The 18105-nt window shown below is 46.9% G+C and overlaps 1 protein-coding gene across 1 annotated transcript in view; it reads left to right on the top strand.

The window, feature by feature from the left end:
• The window catches only part of CROCC2 (ciliary rootlet coiled-coil, rootletin family member 2), a 218213-nt gene that overhangs the window by 125341 nt on the left and 74767 nt on the right, over window positions 1-18105 (top strand). Inside the window, exon 23 of the mRNA XM_084638245.1 lies at window positions 16409-16552. Within this exon, the coding sequence (XP_084494371.1) occupies window positions 16409-16552 (144 nt within the window). The remainder of the gene's footprint in view (window positions 1-16408; window positions 16553-18105) is intronic.

The following is an 18105-nucleotide window of genomic DNA, read 5'->3' as shown; positions in this document are numbered from 1 at the left end:
ATACCGGCTGCCAACTAGACATGGAGCCATTAATCACTACCCGTTGAGCTCGACAATCTAGCCAACTTTCTATCCACCTTATAGTCCATTCATCCAGCCCATACTTCTTTAATTTGCTGGAAAGAATACTGTGGGAAACAGTGTGAAAAGCTTTGCTAAAGTCAAGGAACAACACGTCCACTGCTTTGCTCTCATCCACAGAGCCAGTTATCTCATCATAGAAGACAATTAGATTAGTCAGGTATGACTTGCCCTTGGTGAATCCAGGCTGACTGTTCCTGATCACTTTCCTCTCCTCTAAGTGCTTCAGAATTGATTCCTTGAGGACCTGCTCCATGATTTTTCCAGGGACTGAGGTGAGCCTGACTGGCCTGAAGTTCCCAGGATCCTCCTCCTTCCCTTTTTTAAAGATGGGCACTACATTAGCCTTTTTCCAGTCATCTGGGACTTCCCCGGTTCGCCACGAGTTTTCAAAGATAATGGCCAATGGCTCTGCAATCACAGCCGCCAATTCCTTCAGCACTCTCGGATGCAACTCATCCGGCCCCATGGACTTGTGCACGTCCAGCTTTTCTAAATAGTCCCTAACCACCTCTATCTCCACAGAGGGCTGGCCATCTCTTCCCCATTTTGTGATGCCCAGCGCAGCAGTCTGGGAGCTGACCTTGTTAGTGAAAACAGAGGCAAAAAAGCATTGAGTACATTAGCTTTTTCCACATCCTCTGTCACTAGGTTGCCTCCCTCATTCAGTAAGGGGAAGACACTTTCCTTACTTTCTTCTTGTTGCTAACATACCTGAAGAAACCCTTCTTTTTACTCTTAACATCTCTTGCTAGCTGCAACTCTAGGTGTGATTTGGCCTTCCTGATTTCACTCCTGCGTGTCTGAGCAATATTTTTATACTCTTCCCTGGTCATTTGTCCAATCTTCCACGTCTTGTCAGCTTCTTTTTTGTGTTTAAGATCAGCAAGGATTTCACTGTTAAGCCAAGCTGGTCGCCTGCCATATTTCCTATTCTTTCTACACATCAGGATGGTTTGTCCCTGTAATCTCAATAAGGATTCTTTAAAATACAGCCAGCTCTCCTGGACTCCTTTCCCCCTCATGTTATTCTCCCAGGGGATTCTGCCCATCAGTTCCCTGAGGTTGTCAAAGCCTGCTTTTCTGAAGTCCAGGGTCTGTATTCTGCTGCTTTCCTTTCTTCCTTGTGTCAGGATCCTGAACTCGACCATCTCATGGTCACTGCCTCCCAGGTTCCCATCCACTTTTGCTTCCACTACTAATTCTTCCCGGTTTGTGAGCAGCAGGTCAAGAAGAGCTCTGCCCGTAGTTGGTTCCTCCAGCACTTGCACCAGGATAATTGTCCCCTACCCTTTCCAAAAACTTCCTGGATTGCCTGTGCACCGCTGTACTGCTCTCCCAGCAGATATCAGGGTGATTGAAGTCTCCCATAAGAACCACGGCCTGCGATCTAGTAAACTTCCATTAGTTGCCGGAAGAAAGCTTCGTCCATCTCAACCCCCTGATCCTGTGGTCTATAGCAGACTCCCACCATGACATACATCACCCTTGTTGCTCACGCTTCTAAACTTAATCCAGAGACATTCAGGTTTTTCTGCAGTTTCATATCAGAGCTCAGAGCAGTCATACTGCTCTCTTCCATACAGTTCAACCTTTTCTGCTCTGCCTGTCCTTCCTAAACAATTTATATCCATCCATGACAGCACTCCAGTTATGTGAGTTACCCCACCAAGTCTCTGTGATTCCAATCACAACATAATTCCTTGATTGTGCCAGGACTTCCAGTTCTCCCTGCTTGTTTCCCAGGCTTCTTGCATTTGTGTATAGGCACTTGAGATAACTTGCTGTTTGTCCTGCTTTCTTAGTATGAGCTGAGAAAGAAAAAAAAGGGAAATTAGCTGTTGCCACCAGTTAATTAAACAATGTGCAGAAACCTCTTAAGACACACAAATCCAGTTTTGTCCTAAAAAAAGGTAAATTTTATTAATAAAAAAAAAGAAAGAAAGAAAATACATTTGGGAATTCAGGCTATTGCTAAATTTTAAAAGAGCAACTACAAAGATTAAGCATCAAGAATAGTTTTTTTGAGGTCTAGCTTAAAGGTTACAAGCAAAACAAAAGCACCTGGTGTTAGCACAGAGGAATCCACAAGCCATAATGAAATAAAAGGGATAAACCTAATTGCGTCTTCCTAATCTACTTACATATCTGGTTTTAAATGAGTAGTTTCTAGGTATGATATTGATGATTTTCTCATACCTGACCCAAGCTTCTTACAGCATAACTGCTGTCCTGCCCGCCTCTCCCCAGGAGAACAACAGACAGACAGAAGGGGAGTCTTGTTTCAATTTTAAAAAGTTCTAGCCTTCCCATTGGCTCTTTTCGCCAGGTGCCCACTCACTTCCTTTTACCTATGCATAGCAATGAGACTTTTTAACACTTTACAGGTAGAGCAGTTAGAGAACAGCTACTAAGAGGGATTTTATAGCTACTGGCTGGCTGGGTGTCCATAAAAGGGAGCCCTCCCCCCACCCCCTTCATTTTTCACAGCCTCCTACATGCACTGAAAAAGTGACTGATCTTACAAGTCAGATGACTTGGCCAGTCTAAATCTACTTCCTGGCTAAAGTTTGTTGTTATCAGAGTCACATCACTCTGCATAGAGTGCTGTTATGGGCCAAAATTAAGGCACATAGGCAGCCCTGTGTGTTTGACCGTTGCTTATGCTGTTGGTCCCTGTAGTTTGCTTGCAGAATCCATTGTGAGGTTTCAGTGAGCTAACACAATGTTGGGGGGTTTGGTTTGATTTGGTTTTATAATCAGAAATATATGCTTGACATTTGTGGGGGCTCAGCCACCAGATAGATCATTCCAAAGGAGAACATGCACATTAAAGAATAGTCCCTTAACACCAAACAACAGTACAAGAAGGCTATAAAACTCCAATCAGAACTCGTCTGCAAAGCATTGACATTGGAAAGATTGATTGGGAACTAAAGGGAAATCAGATGCAAAGAATAACTTCCCACAATGACTATAAACATCCCCCTACCCCCAAAAATCACTGAGTGGGAGGAATGGAAATAACCTGTTGTGGTGTACTGGTGTGATCAAAAGGGGAGAGACCTTGTTCCCTTGGAAAATGTTCCATTTGATTCCCTGGGCCCACTTGTATTCTCATTGAAGTCAAAAGAAAAAGTTCCCTTGATTTCTATGGGGAAAGGATGGACTTTCATCTTTAACCCCGAGGTGGGATGTGCAATTGTGTGAATAACTAGACTGTAAACCCTTTGTTGCTGGATCTCTGTTTTTTAGCTACCTCTCAAGATTCATGCGTATACACATTATGTGGCATTATATAGACAATAATAAAAGTCACTAATATACATTCCAACAGCAGATTTCTCTAGGATAGGGATTGACGTACCGAGGAGTGCAGGCCAGAGTGTGGCACAAAACACCTCTCCTTACCGCCTTCCCTTCCACCACATGTAAGAGAAGTAGCAAAACAGGATCTAGTCAGTTTCATGTTCCTGAGCTCTTCTCAAGACTAGCCCAGAAACAAGATGAAACTGACAGAGCTGGTCTGTTTTGCTTTGCTTTATTGCTGGCTCATAGAGAGAAGCAGTGTGGAGGCTGAGGATAATCCAGGCGGAGCAGTGAAGGGGAAGAACAGAGAGGGGCCAGAGGTGGAGGGCAGGGAATGGGAATGAAACCATAGATCAGCAGGTAGGGGAGGAGGCAACAGGAAGGGAGAGCAGGAAAAGAAGCAAAGGACAAAACTGAGAGAGCACAGAAGAGGGAGATGGGGCAGGGAGGGAGGGGGAAAGGGAGAAAATCCTCAGGAAGAAAGGAAAGGCACGTGCAGAGCTTTCTCTGTGTGTGGCAGCCATAGCCACCTTCCCTCAGCACCCAACGTTCTTACACACAGAGATTTATGCTGGACTTGGGGCACAAATCAAGGCTGTCAAAGCCTGCTGTGGAACATTCATTCAGGGGAACATCAGGTGTTTTGAAGTTTTGTGATCAGGCCACAAAGCAGGATTTAATTAGGCCCTTAATTACTTGATTGGATTTGATTATGGTTAGAAGACATGAAGTGCCATGGAAGTGCTAAGGACAATTATCCCTCCCCCATCATGGCTGCTCTCCCACAGCATTCTCCCTCTCTGAGCATCACATCAGACAGAGACGGGAAGTGACACCCCTTAGGTCACACAGAAAGTCAGTGACAGAGGCAGAATCAGAAGCCAGATCTTCTGAGTCCCAGTCCCATGTGGTATCCTCTAGCCCAGTGACTTTCAACCTTTCCAGACTACTGTACCCCTTTCTGGAGACTGATTTGTCTTGTGTTTCCCCAAGTGTCACCTCACTTAAAAATTACTTGCTTACCAAATTGGACATAAAAATACAAAAGTGTCACAGCACACTAGTACTGAAACATTGCTACTGCCTCATTTTTACCATATAATTATCAAATAAATCAATTGGAATATAAATCTTGTACTTACATTTCAATGTATAGTATATAGAGCAGTATAAACAAGTCTCATGAAATTTTAGTTTGTACTGATTTCGCTAGTGCTTTTTATGTAGCCTGTTGTAAAACTAGGCAAACATCTAGATCAGTTGATGTACCTCCTGGAAGACCTCTGTGTACCCCTAGGGGTATGCATACCTCTGGTTGAGAACCACTGCTCTAGCCCATATCTCAGCCCAAATCCCGCTGCACTCTTGACCTCCCTTGAACTCACCTTAGCCCATCCCTCTTCCTTGTCCTCAGATATTGCCGGTTACCTGGCTCCTGCCCTTGGCCTCCAACCAATCTACTGTCTCCCTGTCCTCTGAGATATTTCCTTGATCCTACCTTCTCTCTAGCTGCCAACCCTCCTCCCTCTTGCCTCCATACTTCTCAAGCACATGCTCTACTCCCACTGCCTCAACTTCCCCCGTTTACACCTCCTGCAGTTTGGCTGCTTGCCCCTCTTCTTCTCAAACTGCCTTTAGCCAGGTCACCAACAGTCTCTCCCTGACCAAGCTGCACAGCCTTTTAGCCTAACTGTACGCTCCACTAAACACAGCTGATCACGCTATCCTCTGGATAGAAAGGCCCTGCTCTCCTACCAAACACTCCTTCAGGGTTGCCTTGGATGGTTCCCCTTCTGAGGCCCACAGTGCTCTGTCATTGGCTCCCTCCAGAATGTCTTCCCTGGCATTGCCAAGGATTTACATTGAGAATACACTACTGAGGATGTGTGACGTTATGGATGTAATCTGGGACCGTATAGATCATTGTTGCAACCAAAGTCCTGTAGTGGCACCAAATCTTATATAAAAGGGGTCAAATGAGGTGTCTAAGACAAGGTTATAGTTTGCTGATTATGATTAAGCTGTCTATATGTGTGTATCATTTTTGTAGTTGAAGTTAGGAATATTGGCTCTATACTGGCTGTAGTTCAAACTTGTGCTATGCTTCTGGGTGATACCCCAGATAAGTTGGTGTCAGCTCTACCTAGCCTGCTTGGTGGCCCATTAAGGACCATCAGCTATACAACTGACCCACTGAGAGAAGGCAGACATGCCTTGGGACTCAGCAAGGTATGCAGGAACATGCCTATGGACAGAACTCTGAGGTGTTTCCATGCCAGATGATGGACAGCTTGTCTTTGGAACAAAGAAAGAAAGACCACATGGCAAGAGAATATAAAAAGCTGCTGCAGCTCCTCCATCTTGTCTTCAATCCTGCTTCATACCTCTGGAGGAACTTTGCTACACTGAAGCTTTGAACCAAGGACTGAAAGACCCATCCCAGCTGTGGATGTACTCCAGAGACTTGATTTGAACCTGCAGTTTATTCCACCACTGCTGCAAGCCTGAACCAAGAACTTTGCCATTACTGTATGTAATTGATTCCATTTAACCAATTCTAGCTCTCATCTATATCTTTTTCCTTTTATGAGTACACCTTTAGATTTTAGATTCTAAAGGATTGGCAACAGCGTGATTTGTGGGTAAGATCTGATTTGTATATTGACTGGGGTCTGGGGCTTGGTCCTTTGGGATCGAGAGAACCTTTTTTCTTTTACTGGGGTATTGGTTTTCATAACCATTTGTCCATAATGTTCATAACCATAATGAGTGGCACTGGTGGCGATATTGGGAAACTGAAGTGTCTAAGGGAATTGCTTGTGTGACTTGTGGTTAGCCAGTGGGGTAAAACCAAAGTCTTCTCTGTTTGGCTGGTTTGGTTTGCCTTGGTGTGCATAGAAACCCCAGCCTTGGGCTGTAACTGCCCTGCTTTAAGCAATTTGTCCTGAATTGGCACTCTCAGTTGGGTCCCGCCAGAACCAGCATCGATACAGTGGCGTAGTCGTGCTTGGATCCACCGAACCAGGTCAATTAAACTTTAGGTCAGAACCCCACGCTATCCAAATTTGAATTTTAGTATTGAGATTTGGGTTGGTTAAAGAGTAGTTGCAATGGGTGAGCGAAGAGCATATGAGGGCCTTGGCAAAAAAACTCTGGAAGATCTGTGTTCAGAAAAGGGGATAAGCTTTAGAAAGAAAGCTACAAATCAAGAAATGAGAAATCTGTTAGTGGCCAGTGATCAGGAGGCAGGAGCACAGCCCTTACCTGAGGCTACAGAAGCTGCAGAAAAAATTAGAGTGCAAAAGGCAACAAATAAACTGCAACTTGACCAGGAACAGAATCTAGCAGATCTTCGATTGCTGGAAAAGCAAAAGAATGCTGAGTTTGAAAGAGAAGCTGCTGAGAGAGATAAAGAGGCTGCTGAGAGAGAAGAAAAAGCTCATAAGGGGCATCTGGAGCTGCTGGCGGATGAGGAGAAAGCTCGACAGGGTCAATAGGAGACTCACAAGATGGAACAGGAGATGGCGAAACTTCAGCTCCAAGTCATGGAAGAGCGGAGAAAGTCATCGCCACCTGGTACTCCACTTCCCCACCGCTACGAGAAGAAGTGGGAAAGGATGTGTCCCATTTACAACGATACTGAGGACATAGAGGAGTTTTTGTCCACCTTTGAATGCCTCTGCAATCTGTACCAAATCCCTGATGATCAGCGAATGCCTGTCCTGCTGACCAGGCTGACTGGGAAAGCCAGGGAGGTATTTAATGAATTGGGGGAACAAGAAGCCTTGGATTATGAGCGGTTTAAAGATTCTGTGTTGTGGTGGTTCAAGGTTAGTCCTGATTCTTACAGAGTTAAGTTTAGAAAGTTTAAAATGTCCAACGATTGTACTTTTGTAGAATGTGCTCATAAGCTGATGGGTTTTGTTAAAAAGTGGGTTGTGGGAGCAAAGGCGCATGGGAGTTTTGAAAAACTGCTGGATTTAATAACTTTGGAACAGTTCTTAGACATCGTGCCTGACCATGTGAGAGCAGCTGTGTGTGATAGGGACCATGAGTCAGTCCTACGGGCTGCAGAGATTGCAGATGCCCATACCCAAAACAGGGCCTAAATTTGACCTTAAAACGCATATTGAAGCTAAATATGGGGAAAATAATGCAGAGTTTATTAGCAGTGCAGAAGTGAATGTTGCAAGTTGCAGTGGGGGAGGTTTAGATTGGATATTAGGAAAAACTTTTTCACTAAGAGGGTGGTGAAACACTGGAATGCGTTACCTAGGGAGGTGGTAGAATCTCCTTCCTTAGAGGTTTTTAAGGTCAGGCTTGACAAAGCCCTGGCTGGGATGATTTAACTGGGAATTGGTCCTGCTTCGAGCAGGGGGTTGGACTAGATGACCTTCTGGGGTCCCTTCCAACCCTGATATTCTATGATTCTATGAATAGAGTGAGGTATATGGCATGGAGGGACACCACAGCTGATATTACTCTGGTTAAAGCAAGTCTTGTCAGGGAGGAAGATTACTGGCCAGATGAAAGTGTAACTGTTATACCCCTATCTGAGTATATTTTGTCAGGGTGCCTTTGGCTAAAATCCACCTTAAATGGAAGGGATTTGAGGGCACCATGGTTGTGGGAGTGAAGAACACAATCCCTAAGGATCTTATGATTGGAAATGATATTAAAGCTATGTTCAGTCAAGTTAACACAAACGAGGCACAGGAGAGGATGAATCCCAAAGTTGTGTCTATGGAGGGTTTTTCCAAAAGTTTATCTTTGGAAAGTAGCTGTTTGTCTGTGAATGAAGTTTCTGACTGTCTGTCTAATGTCTCAGAAATGAATCTGGAATTAGATCAAGCACAGAAAAAACTCATTGGTCAGACAATGTTTCTCAGGAGCAGATTAAAGTGGATGGTCAGGTTGAAGCCCTAACTGAGGAAGGAAAGGGTAGAATTTTGATGGGTGATGGATTGTTAGCTAGTACAGCTTATAAGAGTGAACCTGAAAAAGGTAACTATGATTTGCTGGAAGTAGCTCAGTGTAGTGAGAAGAGCAACAGTTTATCTGTGGGGAGTGGCAATGTGCCTGGGAAGGAAAGTTTGGATGAGCCTAGGCAGCCTTGTGAGCTGATGGCTTTGTCTAGTCAGCTGTGTGGGAAGGCGAGGATAGTGGAAGATGAGTGTCCCTATACCTTACCTGTTACCTGTGTAGAAAATTGTGACAGTGAAGGAAATGTGCCTGAGTCTGTCAGGAGTATTGACTTGCCGATGGAGGGAGCTACCCCGGTCTCCAAGCAGTTGTCTGTGAACAGGCCTGTGTGCTGGGACAAGGGAAATGAGATCCCAAGCTGTGTGTCTGGGAAAGGAGAATGTGTCTCAGGCTCTTCTTTTTCTGTGGAGTAGACAGAAGGTGCCTTTCAGCCTGTGATGGTTGAAAATAGTGTAGTTGTCTCAGAGGTGATTCTGGATGTAAGTGAGACCTAGAAAGAGTCTGTTGTTGCTCAGGAAAGTGTTCCTTTAGAGCAAGCCCTAGGTGAAGAGGGTAAAGGCAGAATTTCTGTGAGGGTTGAATTGCTGCTTAGAAAAGCTCCTGGGGAAAGGAATCCTCATGGTAGTGTTTGCAAGCAGTTTACTGCAACTGAAGGGTGTGAAAGTGATTTAATCAAGAAAGTTTCAGTTCCTAACAGCCAGAAATTTTCTATGGTGAATGGATCCACTGACTTTCCTTTTGAAAAATCCAGTGTGGATAGCTTTGAGAAGGTCTCAGACGGAGTGACAGCTGTTAAGAAAGTTGAAGAGTCCTATAACCAAGTGGCTGTGTTTGACCAGCTTGTTGGGGAGACAACCTTGTTGAGAGAGGAATGTCTCCATGCTGATTCTGGAGTGAACAGTCTGTGTCTCAGGTTTGGAGGGAAGACTGGGTAGCTGAGTCTGCAAGGCAGAACAGCTGTGTAGTTAATCTCTCGAGGATGCAGGGGATAGCAGGTACACTCTCATCTCTAGACACTTTGGATATGACTTGTATTCTCTCAGTGAACTTAACATCTGATTCCATGTGGAAGCCAAGGTTGGTAAGGGAAGGACCACAGAACTTTGAGTCTAGCTTGTTAGTGAAAATGGATGGTATCTCTTTAAGACAGAGTCCAGCCTTGGAATTGATAGCAGTTAAGGATATGAAAACTGATGAACTGGCTCCTGTCTGTGGTAATGCAAATTACTTGGCTGGCAGGGAGAAGACGGACTTGCTAATAGCTATTAGCACAGAGAGCACACCTAATCAGCCAGTGAATTCTGTTAAACTAGAGAAATCAGGGTTTGATCCTTCAGGACAGGAAGGAAAGAGAGACCTTAATTTTGCAAAGGGAAGCCACAGGCTAACCCTGAAAGGACCAAACCCCAATAGTATTGAGCCAAAGGTGTGGAATAACAAACATGAATGTAGATGGACACTTGCAATGAATTTGTTGTTATTGCTCATGGTAATTTTGGTAACTAATATGTTGGTATTACCAAAAACTGTAAAAATGTACAAAGTGCCTAATCTTTTGGAAAATCCCTTGAACATGTTAAAAGGAATACATGAGAATGCACTTTGTGTTAAGAGGCCTTGTTATACTGATGTTGCACAGTTAAGGGCTGTAAACAGTATTGGAACTTTTCACAGGGCAAAAGACATTCCAGACCTGATGTGCTGTATAAAAAGGGAAACGGAGGCACACTACCACATTGCTTTCATGGCTAAATGCCAAGATTCCTGTACTATAAACAACAGTAATATCTACATTAAGTTGATGTTAATTGGATTCCAAACATTTGCCAGAGCTTGCATGGATAAAGTAGTTATGTTCCTTAGCTCTTGGCAAGATGACATGAGACATACAGGAACCAGGCTGCAAAAGCAGTTCCAATCCACTATTGTTCTAACCAAGTTTACCTTGAGTTTGTAAAGAGATTCAATCATGTTCTTGAACATGACTTTGATAAACCGTTTCCGTTATACACCAATACGTGCTGTAGTAAGACAGAACCGAGGAGGGAAGCTCTTGGGATGCAGTCATTGACGTTTGTGTCATCCCTTCCTGCATCAATTCTGTGTTGGGGATCATAGAATCATAGAATATCAGGGTTGGAAGGGACCCCAGAAGGTCATCTAGTCCAACCCCCTGCTCAAAGCAGGACCAATTCCCAGTTAAATCATCCCAGCCAGGGCTTTGTCAAGCCTGACCTTAAAAACCTCTAAGGAAGGAGATTCTACCACCTCCCTAGGTAACGCATTCCAGTGTTTCACCACCCTCTTGGTGAAAAAGTTTTTCCTAATATCCAACCTAAACCTCCCCCACTGCAACTTGAGACCATTACTCCTCGTTCTGTCATCTGCTACCATTGAGAACAGTCTAGAGCCATCCTCTTTGGAACCCCCTTTCAGGTAGTTGAAAGCAGCTATCAAATCCCCCCTCATTCTTCTCTTCTGCAAGCTAAACATTCCCAGCTCCCTCAGCCTCTCCTCATAACTCATGTGTTCCAGTCCCCTAATCATTTTTGTTGCCCTTCGCTGGACTCTCTCCAATTTATCCACATCCTTCTTGAAGTGTGGGACCCAAAACTGGACACAGTACTCCAGATGAGGCCTCACCAATGTCGAATAGAGGGGAACGATCACGTCCCTCGATCTGCTCGCTATGCCCCTACTTATACATCCCAAAATGCCATTGGCCTTCTTGGCAACAAGGGCACACTGCTGACTCATATCCAGCTTCTCGTCCACTGTCACCCCTAGGTCCTTTTCCGCAGAACTGCTGCCTAGCCATTCGGTCCCTAGTCTGTAGCTGTGCATTGGGTTCTTCCGTCCTAAGTGCAGGACCCTGCACTTATCCTTATTGAACCTCATCAGATTTCTTTTGGCCCAATCCTCCAATTTGTCTAGGTCTTTCTGTATCCTATCCCTGCCCTCCAGCGTATCTACCACTCCTCCCAGTTTAGTATCATCCGCAAATTTGCTGAGAGTGCAATCCACACCATCCTCCAGATCATTTATGAAGATATTGAACAAAACCGGCCCCAGGACCGACCCTTGGGGTACTCCACTTGATACTGGCTGCCAACTAGATATGGAGCCATTGATCACTACCCGTTGAGCCCGACAATCTAGCCAGCTTTCTACCCACCTTGTAGTGCATTCATCCAGCCCATACTTCCTTAACTTGCTGACAAGAATAATGTGGGAGACCGTGTCAAAAGCTTTGCTAAAGTCAAGAAACAATACATCCACTGCTTTCCCTTCATCCACAGAACCAGTAATCTCATCATAAAAGGCAATTAGATTAGTCAGGCATGACCTTCCCTTGGTGAATCCATGCTGGCTGTTCCTGATCACTTTCCTCTCATGCAAGTGCTTCAGGATTGATTCTCTGAGGACCTGCTCCATGATTTTTCCAGGGACTGAAGTGAGGCTGACTGGCCTGTAGTTCCCAGGATCCTCCTTCTTCCCTTTTTTAAAGATTGGCACTACATTAGCCTTTTTCCAGTCATCCGGGACTTCCCCGGTTCGCCACGAGTTTTCAAAGATAATGGCCAATGGCTCTGCAATCACAGCCGCCAATTCCTTCAGCACTCTCGGATGCAACTCATCCGGCCCCATGGACTTGTGCACGTCCAGCTTTTCTAAATAGTCCCTAACCACCTCTATCTCCACAGAGGGCTGGCCATCTCTTCCCCATTTTGTGATGCCCAGCGCAGCAGTCTGGGAGCTGACCTTGTTAGTGAAAACAGAGGCAAAAAAGCATTGAGTACATTAGCTTTTTCCACATCCTCTGTCACTAGGTTGCCTCCCTCATTCAGTAAGGGGCCCACACATTCCTTGGCTTTCTTCCTGTTGCTAACATACCTGAAGAAACCCTTCTTGTTACTCTTGACATCTCTTGCTAGCTGCAGCTCCAGGTGCGATTTGGCCCTCCTGATAACATTCCTACATGCCCGAGCAATATTTTTATACTCTTCCCTGGTCATATGTCCAACCTTCCACTTCTTGTAAGCTTCTTTTTTATGTTTAAGATCCGCTAGGATTTCACCATTAAGCCAAGCTGGTCGCCTGCCATATTTACTATTCTTTCGACTCATTGGGATGGTTTGTCCCTGTAACCTCAACAGGGATTCCTTGAAATACATCCAGCTCTCCTGGACTCCTTTCCCCTTCAAGTTAGTCCCCCAGGGGATCCTGGCCATCCGTTCCCTGAGGGAGTCGAAGTCTGCTTTCCTGAAGTCCAGGGTCCGTATCCTGCTGCTTACCTTTCTTCCCTGCGTCAGGATCCTGAACTCAACCAACTCATGGTCGCTGCCTCCCAGATTCCCATCCACTTTTGCTTCCCCCACTAATTCTACCCGGTTTGTGAGCAGCAGGTCAAGAAAAGCGCCCCCCCTAGTTGGCTCCTCTAGCACTTGCGCCAGGATGTGACATTATTGATATAATCTGGGACCGTATAGATCATTGTTGCAACCAAAGTCCTGCAGTGGCACCAAATCTTATATAAAAGGGATCAAATGAGGTTTCAAGTGCTGTCCCTGCCCATGAAACCCCCTGACAGGTTTGTGCTGTCCTCGGCTCAAGTGTGGTTTTCTCTCCCCTGTTGCTGTGTGAGAGACCCACACAGATCTCAGGGAAACCACTGACACTAGCCCTATACATGGCTGCCCAGAGCTCTGCTGACTAGAGTATGGTTCCACACAGGCCTGAAATCAGTATGGTGTCCTGTGGACATGGAGCCGTTTGGGAGGACTAGCTGGCAGAATTGGGGCCTTCCTTTAGTACACAGGAGAAACAGTGCAAGAGAGCAAGTGGTCAAATGCTATTGGCTTTGGGCATCTTTGGGACTACTTGTAGCAATACTAGGTGTACAGTAATACAGACAGAAATGGGTAGGGGGAGCGCATCCCTTTAAAGCCCCTCCTAAGGCGGAGTACCTCGATACAGGCTATTTCTTGCATCCAGAACAGAAAGCCCTAGTTTGTGAAGAGCCCTAGGAAATGCCAGGGGATGCTCTGTGTATGGTTTATGAGTAAATCTGCAGGAGCTGTATCCCTGTAAATGCTGCTGGTGGGATACCACACAAATGAAAATGTTTTCATAGAATCATAGAATATCAGGGTTGGAAGGGACCTCGGCATGTCATCTAGTCCAACCCGCTGCTCAAAGCAGGACCAATCCCCAACTAAATCATCCCAGCCAGGGCTTTGTCAAGCCTGACCTTAAAAACCTCTAAGGAAGGAGATTCCACCACCTCCCTAGGTAACCCATTCCAGTGCTTCACCACCCTCCTAGTGAAAAAGTTTTTCCTAATATCCAAACTAAACCTCCCACACTGCAACTTGAGGCCATTATTCCTTGTACTGTCATCTGCTACCACTGAGAACAGTCTAGATCCATCCTCTTTGGAACCCCCTTTCAGGTAGTTGAAAGCAGTTATCATGCAGATATCCTAGGAATCCCCACTGAAGCCTGGATAATATAAAGCATCCAGGAGGCTGCAGAGAAAATATACGTGGACACAGAGAGAGAAGAGAAATGGGCAAGAATTAACCAGCTTTAAGTTGGAAAAAAAATCTAAGTGGGCCCCAAGCTCCCAAGCACTCACACAGCTGAGGAACCCTGCTGAGTTCAGCAGCATTGCTCATATGAGTTAAGTAAAGCACTTGAGTTTTGCAGGATGAGGGTCTAGGGCCTTTTGGCGGATGGGGGGAAAGCACAAATCTACAAAGCAGGGAGGAGATGCTGAGGCGTGACAGTGGATAGCATCCATTGTATCGCCATGCTGGTGCAAGTCTGATCCTCCTTCTGTTGGAGCTGATTAGAGTTTTGCCAGTCACTTCCTGGGGCCCATAGGCTGTATCCCTGTGGGCCATATCTTCAGCTGGTGCAAATCAGCATAACTCCATGGAAGTCAGTGTTGCTATGCTAATTTTCACCAGCTGGGTATCTGGCCCGTAACATCCCAACCCAGAGAGGTAACAGGTTAGTTCAAGCACCTTTGGAATTCTGCGTGTAGCAGTTTTGGGTGCCCCATTTCAAGGAAGATAGTGGCAAACGGGAGTCAATTCAGAGAGAGGCAACAAAAGCGATTGCAGGTTCAGAAGGACTGGCCTATGTCTGGGAAAAGGCGACATGAATGAAATCTTTGTATAGTACAGTGCAGGACCCTGAAGGGGTGCAAGAACTGTGCAGTATTAAAGGATGGGAACATGACAGAGAGGGATGATTGAATAGAGTAGCTCAGGGAGGAGTGACAAAATAATGGGATCAAACTTCACAAACAAAAATTTAGGCTAGACATCAGTAAAAATTTCCTAACAATAAGGGCAATTAAACCATGGAATAATCTTCTCAGGGAAGTGCTGGAAGCCCCTTCGCTGGAGCTGCTCATACTTGGTCTAGATTAGACAAGTCACTCGGGAATGTTCTGCGGGGAGCAGTTCTGCATTGGCAGGGGGCTGGGGTGGATGATCTAACAGGTCGTCTTTCATCTCTGCATTTTATGATTCTATGAATTTTAGCTCCATTAGAAATGCAGAAGAGAAAAGATCCTGGGCAGATCATGGGACACAGTAAAGAATCAAAATGGGCATCTGACACAATGGAAAGGGAAAAAGAGAACACATGTAAACAGCTGACGATGTCCTTTAAATCCTTCCTGGCTAAACGCTATGGGCTGCTGTCCATCCCTTTGCCTAGAGCCCTGGTTAAAAGGCACAATTCCTGCCCCCTTCTCCCTGGCTCCTAGAAGGGGACTGTCCCAGGCCAGATTGCTACCCCCATGTGCCAGCATTGCTGTGCTTGCAGGCATGTCGGCAGTGGAGCTCAGCCCTGCTCATCTGCTTGCTCCTGCAGTGGATATGGGGGGGCATGCCTCTGTTCAAGTGCATCTGCAAGGCCAGGCTGCTGTCTGGTCCTATCGTGGGGAATTCACCCCTTTGTGCCAGCACAAGTGTCACGCCCCCCTGCAGTAGGAGGCTGCCCCCTCCAGGCACAGAGCTGGAATAGCTGCCCTGCATGATGCCCTGAAGGAGCCTCCAGTCCAGGAGGTGTGCTGAGGGCATGGCTGGGACATTGCTAAACCCAGCCATTCCCAGCTGCTGGGGGGACACTATAGCCAGGACCCAAGAGAGGCTGGCCTGTGAGGCTGCTTGGACACAGGCTGGGGGCTAACTAGCCCCAGCAGTCCAAGGATCAAGGGCACACATTGGGCTCAGTACAGGCACGGGGTGAATCCCCCTGTGGGCCTGATTCTCCTCTGACTAACAACTGCATGGATGGGAAATCGGCCTGTGGAAACAAGTGGTCCTCACTATGAACTCACACTGCTTTCACTCCACTGCAGCACTACACAGTCCCTCGCAATGCACAGCACTGGGGGTGGGATGGGAGCCAGGCCTTGCTGTAGCTGCATTGCAAGGCACATAGAAACATGTCAGGAAGGCAGGGAGGGGAGTTGCACACCGTGGGAGCGCAGGAGCTGGGCAGAGGAAGGCAGGGATTTGAAACCTGCTGGCCCACGTGTATTCCGTGCCCCTCTGTGTCTGATGTACGGAGGATGCCTGTCCGTCACAGTCCCAGTTCTGGAGCAGCTCTCCTGTTTAGCTCTGGAGGTCTCTGGTTCAGGCCCTGGCCAAGGTGGTGGCTGTCACTTGGGCCTTCTGCAGTGCACGCTAGCTGTAAAGCAAAACACTGGTCCCTTGAGCAGCATGGGCACTGTCTGTCACCAGTGCTGACCTGGCTTAGGGAGGAGGCAGCCGCCCTTTGGCATCATCCACTGGCTTACAGAGCCTTGTCCTGCAAACCAGCACACTCCTCCCCATGGTCCTTATGCTCTGGGCTCCGTGGGACCAGCTGACAGTGAGTGCGTTACACTTGGGTGTTAGCTGGTTGGAGCATGAGTGCAAGAAGTAAAGCAGCATGGTCTGCAACCAGCCTGGCACACATGGGCACGCAGACCGAGCATCACTGATGGCATTTTCCCCTCCTGGTCCCCCCACAGAACACAGTCACCAGTATCACCGGAGAGCTGCACACCTTCCAGGCTCAGTTTGAAGACGCGGTGGCTGCCCATCAGAGAGAGGCCAAGAGCTTGAATGAGCACATAAAGGAGCTGGCAAGAGAGAGAGACTCTGCAGGGAGGGAGGTATGTATGGTTGTTCTGGGTCATCTGTGCACCAGGGGTTAACTGTCTGCTTGCCAAGAGTCTGAGCAAGCCCGTCTGACAGAGGAGACAAGTCCGGCCTCACCTGCACGGGTCTTTGCCCTGAGTCCAGCCATCAGTGCAAGTGTTGCCCACAGGGGAGTGTGTTACAGGCCCCATGCCATGCCCATCCACAGAGGAGAGGAGTCTTTGCAGCAGCAGCTCTAGCCATGAAGTGTTGGCTCTTTAGCTCAAGCTGTAGCAGCTCGTGCTTTTAGCTCTGGGGGTCCTGGGGTCAGTCCCTGGTGATGGCAGTCACACAACACCAGCAGCATTCATAACAGACCCAAAACACATTGTAGCTGTGTGCTGTCATCCCATGCAAGTGCCTCAGAGCCTTCCTGCTGGGTACGCTGCTTGGGGAGCAGCTGTGAGCTTCCCACAACCATCGCTTCTATACCAGCCACGGCAGATGGCACAAGCTGGCTCAAACCCTGGGGGAGTAAGGGCCAGGTGGGAGCCCTAGACCAGTGCTGTCTGTGATCTGGGCTCTGCTCCCTGGCTAACAGCTCTGGTGAGTCAGCATCAGAGCAAGAGAATGGCCCACCACAAAAGGACGGGGGGGGGGGGGCAGAAAATTAAAGAACATGAAAGAGGAGAGAGAGCAATTTAACATGACAGGCTGTTTATTTTGGCAACAATGAGCTCCTTTCAACAGATTTCAAAGTCCGACCCTGGAAGGGACCACACAGGCAAGCAGGAGAAGGGAATTCAGAGCACAAGGAGGCAGAGGGATCTGAGGAAGGAGGGGGCCGCACTGGCATACAATAAGGTCTGAGGAACTGTGGCACAGAAAGAGGGACCCAGGAGCTAGTCCCAGTGAAAAAAAGGGGTGCAAAACCCAGAGATAAAGGTGGATGAGGGAGGGGGGCTGAGGGAGTGGGAGAGATTGGCAGGGAGTGGGAGAAAGACAGTTAAAGGGCTTATATAACAAGCTGAGGACAGAGAAATCCTATTAGGCACCAGCTAGGGCCCACTTATTGCCATGGGAACCATAACATTTTCACAGCCTTTTAACTTGAGAAAGTGTCTCAGGCCAGTTCTGCAGCCATACCTTCCCTATGCAGGTGTGCACACGCATGCACACACGCATGCACACACGCATGCACACACTCGGTCTCTCCTCCCCACGCTTCCCTCTGCTCTGTCCTTCCATCCAGGACTCAGCTGGAGATTTGGCTCCCTGAGCATGGATTTCAAAAGAGGCTTTTAATAAAATTTCTAGTAAAGAAATAATTATGATAATCATATTAAGAGCATCAGCTGTCACATTCCTGCAAATGGGGAAGGTTGTCTTTGCAGAGAAGGAGCTGAGGTTGTTTTCTTTTCATGGTTTTGTTCTTTTTCTCAATCCCAGCCCCCTCCCCTCTATCCTGGGAAATGAAAACAGTGTGTTTTATGATGGATCGCCCGTTTCTTTGGTCACTGACCTTCTGGGTGAATTTCTGCTGAGCTTGGTGGAAAATGCTAGGCACATTTGTGGATCCCATATGTGG

The sequence above is a fragment of the Lepidochelys olivacea genome (genome assembly GCF_965140295.1).
Source record: "Lepidochelys olivacea isolate rLepOli2 genome assembly, chromosome: 9".
In the NCBI taxonomy this organism is placed as follows: Eukaryota; Metazoa; Chordata; order Testudines; family Cheloniidae; genus Lepidochelys; species Lepidochelys olivacea.
The sequence above is the reverse complement of the archived record's forward strand: the minus strand, read 5'-3'. Positions and strand labels throughout refer to the sequence as shown.